The sequence below is a fragment of the Atta colombica genome, unplaced genomic scaffold (genome assembly GCF_001594045.1).
Source record: "Atta colombica isolate Treedump-2 unplaced genomic scaffold, Acol1.0 scaffold22, whole genome shotgun sequence".
Lineage (NCBI taxonomy): Eukaryota > Metazoa > Arthropoda > Insecta > Hymenoptera > Formicidae > Atta > Atta colombica.
In genome coordinates, this window is record NW_017259316.1 from 523,530 (window position 1) to 532,460 (window position 8,931).

Consider the following 8,931-nt stretch of genomic DNA (forward strand, 5'->3'; position numbering starts at 1 on the left):
TACGTAGTTTATATATACAACTTATATATACAACTTATATGTAAACGTAACAAGAGTTGCAAAATTTACTTCTATAAATTTCGCTCTCTTATAATAGTTTAACGGATAGATTGCTTACAAACTGACAGATACACTTCTTATATTCACTTATTTTCTAATTAACAGATTTACTTTAACAATTCAAGCTTAATGTATTTGAAAGTTACAATCAATTTAATTTATAAACGGCTTTGATTTGAAAATTTGCTCGAAGGGAAAATCACGGAAGGAATTATCGAAAATCTCTGTGAAAGCAGTCGAAACGAATTCGTTGATCAGGCCCCTCGTTAGGACAAAACCCGGTTGCCACGTATGATTAATTATTTTATCAAGGATACTCTCAAGGAATCGTTTGCCAAATAGAAGATTTGAAATGTGAAGCTTCAAATCTTTGATAGATTGGACGTCTATTTGAGCTCTCAATTTTTGTCCCGGCAATTTGGTCACAGTGGTCATTTGTATTAGATCATCTGCAACGGAGAAATTTTAAAATTATAAATAAACGATTTAAATATTTCTGTTGTTTTCAGTCATATTTTACCATAACATTAATAATAAAAAAATTAATAATAAAAAAATTGTATTTCTTTGTATTGATAATTAAAATAGATTTCATAATCAAATACAAATTTACACTTACACAAAGTGAGTGAGAATTTTCCTCTATTATTTATAGTGGAACTGAAAAATGCGCCTTTAAATTCATAATCACCCGTCAACCTTTTCTCTGGGAAACTTTGCGTGTACACAATCTAATTGACGAAATGCTTTGTTTAGTTATAATTATATTTTGTCTCATTATTCTGATTTTACTTTTCACGTTAAATAACATAAATTCAATGTATTCTCTTACAAAATAATCATGTGAAAATAATCAATTTTTAATATATTTTTTGATCTTAAATATGAAAAACTATAAGATAACTAAATACTAATAATATATATGAAACAAAGCAGAATGTTGTGTTATTTTTTTAATTTTTCAGGAGAAAGAAAAAACTTGTTTTCTTGAAAACCATCATTTCAAAATGTCTATACAAAAATTATATTATTGTAATAAAAATTATATTATTGTAATTGAAGAAATGATATAAACAAAATCAGTCACTGCAAAAATTTTAATTAAATATAATTCTTAAAAAAATTAAATTTCAAAACATTCTAATTGTAAGTCCAAATAAAATGCAAGTTAAAACAGTGTAAAATAAAAACATAAGTCAAAATGTTGTAAATTCAATTAAAATTACAAGTTAAAATGTTGTCATCTATCGATAGCCCGCTTTAAATTAGCTGTGTATTTACACCACATTATCAAAAATAGCATACCGGAAGCACGTAGTTACGTTAAAAATTCGTTTCATCTAATAAAAAAACTTGGAAGTTACTTTAAGTCAAATTTAAAATTGGCTTCTTTGAATGTTATATCGTTATTCACTAATGTTCCAACTGAATTGACTATAGACAGTATTAATAAGAGATGGCACTATATAACAAAAAATATCATATATCTAAGGAAGAGTTCTTGATAGGAATCAATTTAATTTTAAACTCAACATTTTTTGTATTTAACAATAAATATTACAAACAAATTTTTGGAACACCTTGGGCTCGTCATTATCTCCCGTGTTAGCGAATGTGATTTTAGAAGATCTTGAAGAGATAGCAATTCAGAAGTTATCATGTGATTTAAAGTTCTACTTATCAATTTAATGAATTAAGTTTCAAGATACAAGATGAGATGTTCAACGTCGGTGAACAAGAGAAGACTTACGAAGGAAATAGAAACCGCAATGCGGTTTCAATATGCAACCAAATATTACCAAGTAAAGATCGAACTAAGTGACTTTATGGAAGTAAGACCGACGCAGATATCGACCTCCCAGCCGACGATAGTAACTTTTCAGGAAAGTATTCGCGCACTAAAGCTTCCTAAGATTGAATTAAGGAAATTTGACGGCGAAATTAAAGACTGGCTCTCATTCTGGAACACATTCCGAAAGATTCACGAATTTAAGACGCGACATTATCGAGAGAAGATCAATTTCACTATTTTTTGCAATCTACAGTCAAAGATTCGCGCGAGGTAGTCAATAGCCCCCCCCCCCCCGCGAATAATTACGAGAAAACCATAGAGAGTCTTAAACCTCGCTTTGGTAAAAAAGACTTGCTCATAGAATTTTATGTGCGAGAGCTTTCAAAATTGATTTTGAATAAGAACAAGAATATCTCGCTGATTTCTCCCTACGATAAGTTAGAGACACATTTGCGGGCGCTCGAGTCACTAGGTGTAACAACAGATATGTGCGATACTATGTTGTTCCCATTAATCGAATCCTTGTTGCCGGAAGAAATTCTGCGGACATGGCAATGGGCAATAGCTATAATAGATGTTTAAGCCATGAATATTACTATCAAAGATCGTCTTATGCACTTAATGGCATTTTTAGGGAAAAAGATGGAGAGCGAGGAATATTCCATATGGCTCCATATGGCCAAGACATGCTTCGAAATAACTAATGATCCGAAGAATAAAAAGAAAACAAAAAAATGATCATGATCAGGATATCGTCACAGCAATCAGATTGTTAACAATAAAGGAAACAAGCTCGCCGAAATGTTGTTCTGCGAAGAGCGTCATGACATTGCGGAAAAGCTAGGAATATATCTATGGAACAGCGAGCATTCTAATCAAGAATAAACATTTTGTATGGAATCGAATACAGGAGATAAGAAAACTTACAGATTCAAATTCCTGGAGATACGTACCAGGAAAATTAAACCTTGCAGACCTGTCTTTCCGAGGCTGTAACGCACAAAAATTTCTTTCAAATGGTGGGAAGGCCCATCCTAGTTAAAGTTACTTTCTAAGGAATGCCAATGGAAGACGAAGAAGTCGATGAAATATTGGTCAATGGAGAGCTTCGAAAGATTTCAATGCAACCGCAGAAGATACTTATTAAAGAAAACAAAAATATAGTCTTGAGTAATTTTACCGAAGCTTCTAGAGAAGAAAAAGTTCCGTGATACTTACAGAAATATTCCTTATCAAAATTTTACGTCTAATTGCATGAATATTAAGATTTCTCAACAATAATAGGAAGACTTATGTAATCAACAGTGAAGAAATAACTGCCAAAGAGATTATCGCAACAGAGTTGTTTTATATGGACTAGTACAAAGAGAGTCGTTCAGAGGAGCAAAAGATTCATTATTACAAAAACTAGACGTATTCGAAGACAAAGACTCTTGTGTACAAGACCGATTATTTCTAATCGTTAAGACAATTTCAATTTTAAATATCCAATAATTCTCGACCTTAAACATTTGTTGACGGAGAAAATCATTCACTCTATATATATATATATATATATGTAAAGCTAAATCATGCGGGTATAAGCATCACAATGGATAATCTGCGTGAAAAATTCTGGATTATTCAGACTCGCAGAGCAGTACGTTCCGTTATTTACAAATGTAAGACGTGCAGTCAACATTCTGCGAAAACAGTGAAGGCTTCACCTGCAATTTTACCAGAAAATAGAGTAAGAGATGCCAATACATTTGAAATAACAGGCATCGATTTTGCAGGATCGCTCTTTTTATTTGAAGGACAAGGCATATATTTGCTTTTTCACATGCGCTGTCTACTGAGCAATATATGTAGAACTCGTTACCACGTTATCAGCGGAAGGATTTTTAGATCGCTCTCAGACGATTTATAGCACGTCGGAGAAGACATCTATGATTTATAATGATAATGGAAGAAACGTGGGAACATCAAATCTCTTAAAAAAAATTAACTGGCAGAAAAGTGCTACGGAATTACTAACGAAATAGAGTGGTATTTTCCACCTTCAGCAGTCTGGTGGGGAGGATGATAGGATCTTATATGCATTTTGAAGGATCTATTGAAGAGGACTTTAGGAACAATCTCACTCAATTACGAGGAGATGTATATAGTTTTATGTGATTGCGAGGCAGTAATAAATTCCAAGCCACTTATATATATGATCGAGGAAGTTGGGAAAGCAGTTCACACTTGCAATGTTTCTTCAAGATATTCAAGAAGAAGTACCAGACTTAAATCAGATTGGCAGGATCCAGCCTATCAAAAAATACGTTATCGTCAGAAATTTTAAAAGAAGAATTAAGGAAACGGTTCCATATTCAGTATCTAAGACAATTGTCTTGACGGAACAAATGCAAATATACTACAATACATTCTCAGTAGGCGATATCATACTTGTCGCTAATGATTTACAAAAACGCCTCAACTGGCATATGACAAGAATTAAAGAAATTAACTTTTCCTAAGAAAAGACGACTTAGTACGAGTTGTGAAGCTACAGACAGCCGAGAATTGATTCGTCCGATACAAAGACTCATTCCTTTGAAAGAAGTGAAATTCTACGAGGGTGATTCAAAACGACATTTAGATCTGATCACATCGGTCATTAAGCCTAAGGAGTTATTTAAGTCTCCTGAACTAACAATAAGAGCAAGAAGCGGACACATTATAAAGAAGCCAGAGCGACTGAAATTTTAATTTTTTTTTTTCTCTATGTTTTAACTCTTGTTTTAATTATTTTTTCTCTCAAGCAGGTTAAGTTAATCTGAGAGAACGCAACTTAAGGTGGGAGGATGTTCGAAAAGCAGTTCTTTTTTTCCGCCCTTTTCTTTCCTCTTTTCATCAAAGGAAATCAACTAGATACCGAAAAGGTTCTATTTTCTTCTCCGCGCATGAAGTACGTGCTCTCAAGGAGGGCGATCATACAAGACGCTCGCTCTCACTCTCGCTCGTTTCATACTTCTTTTTGTAACGATTCGAGCAAGTTCACTAAATGTAAAATATCAATATTAAAGTTAGTATTTTCAGTTTTTATCCTCGTATGATAATTGCCTCATATCTTGGTGGCAACACATGTATTAGATTTTAATAAATTTTAATTGTTAACAGCTACCATCCGATTTGCTCGTACCCTTGTAATTAAAATTTTTTATATAATTCTATTTTAAAAAGTGGAGGTTACCTTTATATTTTTTTATCCCTCCACCTAGAAGAAAAAAATGACTAAAATACGTCTTCTGCGAAACAATTTCACTTTTATCTAAAACATTTTTTGTATCGTTAATCATTTCGGAAAAAATTAAATGTATTGGTTAAAAATGGACTACTCTGTGCAGTGCAAATAAAATGACTTTAATAATAATGTATTTCAATAGAAAGAAAAATTATTTTTACAAAAAAATAAAGAGAAATTTACAGATAAAATCAACTTGCTTTCTTCTATTCAAGATGTGAAAAAAAATATTTCCTGAATACAAGGATAATCTTAATCACAATTTTTTAATTTAGTAAGTAAAATTGAATAAGAAAAAAGATGAATCCAACGATTCCTGCGTGTTCCCCAAATCGTCTAAAATGCATGAACTCCTTTTGAGTTGTACTATCAATTTCTCCGCTTGTAATAGCAATTTTCATGACAAATACTAGTGTGTAATAAAACATAGTATTTACAATCCATTCATACAATAAAGTGCATTTTCATAATTTTGGCATTTACTACGTTTTGCCATAGCATGTCTTGTATATATAAAATAAACAACAAATCCGATGGCATAAAATTGTATGCTATTCTAATTGAAGATCTAACATATAATTTTTAATTATATCGCTGGACAATGACAGTGTATGTACCTTGTAATTATTTAAGTCGGAAACAAATTTTGTCACTTTACTCAGGGACCACCCGGTCTCGGTGACATTTCGAAGAGTTAAAGTAAAACCAAAGTTTGGTACTCCTCTTGTAGCTGTTACCTCTCTGGCAAAAAAGGGATCAAATGGGAGGACATTGTATTTCGATAAACCAGTTTTGAAATAAGGTCGAATTGCATTCAATCCCTCTCTTATGCAGACGTCAAAACCTGATACGTTGGGATGACAGTTCTTAAAGTTGTCCTCTAAAAACATATAATTAACAATTTACCTTAAATATACATTTAAAAAAAATTTCGTAAGAATTGATATAATATCAGTTTGTACGTAACTTCAACAATGAAAACGTCTGCATTGAGAACTCAAGTTGAAACATTTGCAATTAATTTTATTGTAGTTTACTTTGTTGGGTAATTACATTTTAATTGTTTATGAATTATACCTTATTGTCTTATGAATACATAATTTACGCATTAATAACCACGGAGACTCATAGATATTTTTACTTGCATTAGATTAATACAATATATTAAAATCTTTTTTTAATATATTTTTACAAATTTTTACAATATATTTATTAACAAAATAAGATGCCAGATACAATTTAAAATTCAAATTGATGCTTATTATTATAGCATCATTATTAAATTGACGATCAATTTAATTTTATGATATCACTTTTTGTCTTTAATGATTGCATTCCAAATCCGATAGTATATCAGCGCGCAGTTTATATAACTGAAAGATGTACTTAAAATTTATTATATTTAACGATTGGAAATACTAATGGGCACTTAAACTTAGTTTCGACCATATTTGACACTTCTTAATTTATTCGCGTTATTTATATAACGCGGTTTAACGTATTACAATTCAAATTACTTGTAATATTTATTTGTAATATTACAAAAGCTAAATTAAATTAGTGGATATGTGATATTTAAACATTATCTTTACTTATTCATGTTATTCACATAATGTGATTTGACTTATTATAATTCGAATTACTTATAAATTGAATTAATTTGTAATATTACAAAGAGCTGAATTAAATTAATGAATATGTGATATTTACACATTATATTAAGAATATGTCTGAATATTGAATGTTAATATATTCATATTAACATTGAATGCACACACATAATCGCACATAATGGAACTTTCACTTTCCAGGTATTCCGGTTTGATAACACTATGCATTTCTTGAGAACATCTCACTTGAACATTTCGCATTCTATTACAAAATAGGATATTACATTATGTAATAAATTAATTAACAGACGACATATCGGTCTCTTAGTCGGAAGGCGCAGTTTAGCATACATTTCCACAATTTCGCATATTTTACATGTTATTTTAAATGTTAATTAAGTTATATTGTTTTATATTTTGTCTTTGTGTTCTAACTATTGGAGCACAATAATATATTTTTTTTTATTTATAGCAATTTATAAGACAAAGAAGAAATTTTATCTCCTTTCTTCTTTACAAACTTATAAGTATTGAAAAACTTTTATAAATAACTTGACTATTTTTATATGTACATTCATTTTTTGAAGACTTATATTACACTGTAAAGAAAATTTGAATTTTATTTACATATATGCAAATATTATATTTTAGCATAACATTGCTGTAATATAAAACTCTGGTAGGACTTTCTTCTAATTAAATCTTTCGCTTAAATTAGCATAAAATTCTCTATGATGCTCTTTATAACGAATAAATGATTTATATAGTTATATCTTTAAAATTCGTGTGTAATTGAAATGTAATTGAAATGAGCATAGCATATAACTAAAAAATTAATTTATCATAAGAATAGAACAGCAATAAAATTTAATGATTTTGATTTTAACTTTATATATTTTTTATAAACGCTAATTTATATAATTCTAATGACGTAATTAATCTTGCTTCATTAAAAATAACATTTTATCAATTTTTTCGCCTGCCTTGATTTTGCTTTCAAAAATGTTCAGTTATATAATTCTTAAAATATGTTCAGGATTTCACGCGCTATAAGTTTTATTCTATCTTTCATCCGTATATAATGAACGAGAAAAATAGAATGAAATTTGGACCGCGTGAAAGTCTAAAGTGAACGCACTCTTAGGACCGATTGTTTCATCTTTAAATAAACTATATGGTAACTTACTTATTGGATAAACAAAAGAGTATAAGAGTAAGAACATGACGTAAGAGAGTGAATAAGAGAGTAAAGAGAGTAAGATGGTGAGCTGAAGTTTACCGAAAGGTGGAATAATCCAGTCGTAATGTAATGTGTGATATACAGAGTGTTCCGAGATTTTTGACTAAGCGCTCTTGTATAGATAGAGCAGATTAAATTGAATTAAAAAATCCTACTGAATATGGTCTTTAGTAATTTTGTTTTCAAATACTATCAACTTTACAAAAAAATTACAAGAGATAAAAATTGATTGTTTTTTTCTTATAGAACTAGAATTTTATTCAAAATTTTTTATAAATTTTTGGTACTGCTTTTCTTATAAATTATTTTTACCAGCATAAGAAAATAAAAACTTCTGAAGAACTTTATGAGAAGAAAATAAACATAAATAAATTTTTATCTCTTGTTGCTTTTTGTAAAGTTGATAGTATTTGAGAAAAAATTATTGAAAACCATTCAGCCATTTTTAATAATTATTTTGTTAATTATTGCGAAGATTGTAAAAAAAGGACTTTTCTCGACTCAGTTTAGTCCGCTCTATTTATATAAGAGCCTTGGGCAAAAAATTTCGGGACAGTCTGTATAAATGTTATGAGGGACTTGATAATCAAGAGAAATTTAAGAAGAAATTTAAGATGTTTTGTTTGATTGTACAATATTGGCTAAAAATATGAGTCAGAAAATTAGCCAAGGAATTAGCCAAAAAGCCAATATTGTTAAAAAATTTTATTGTAGATGTGTACGTTTTGAAACCAATTGTATGTAAAAAACAAGACAATAAATTATTTGGCTTTTAATGATTTCTACAGCTTTATTATTTCTACATAGTTATTATATTTGCTGCAGTTTTAAGTAAATAAAAAAGATTAAGTAAATAACTTATAAACGAGTAAATAAAATAAAATGAACTTTTGCACAAATATTTATTAGAATTTTAATTATATATATATATACACACACACACACACACACACACACACAC

At 29.7% G+C, this 8,931-nt stretch overlaps 1 protein-coding gene across 1 annotated transcript in view; it reads right to left on the reverse strand.

The window, feature by feature from the left end:
- Positions 1-213: 213 nt before the first annotated feature.
- Positions 214-8,931, reverse strand: part of LOC108687878 — a 10,110-nt gene continuing 1,392 nt past the window's right edge. The window contains exons 2-4 of the mRNA XM_018193892.1: positions 5,738-6,000; positions 680-791; positions 214-509 (exon numbers count right to left, since the gene is read on the reverse strand). Of these exons, the coding sequence (XP_018049381.1) occupies positions 214-509; positions 680-791; positions 5,738-6,000 (671 nt within the window). The remainder of the gene's footprint in view (positions 510-679; positions 792-5,737; positions 6,001-8,931) is intronic.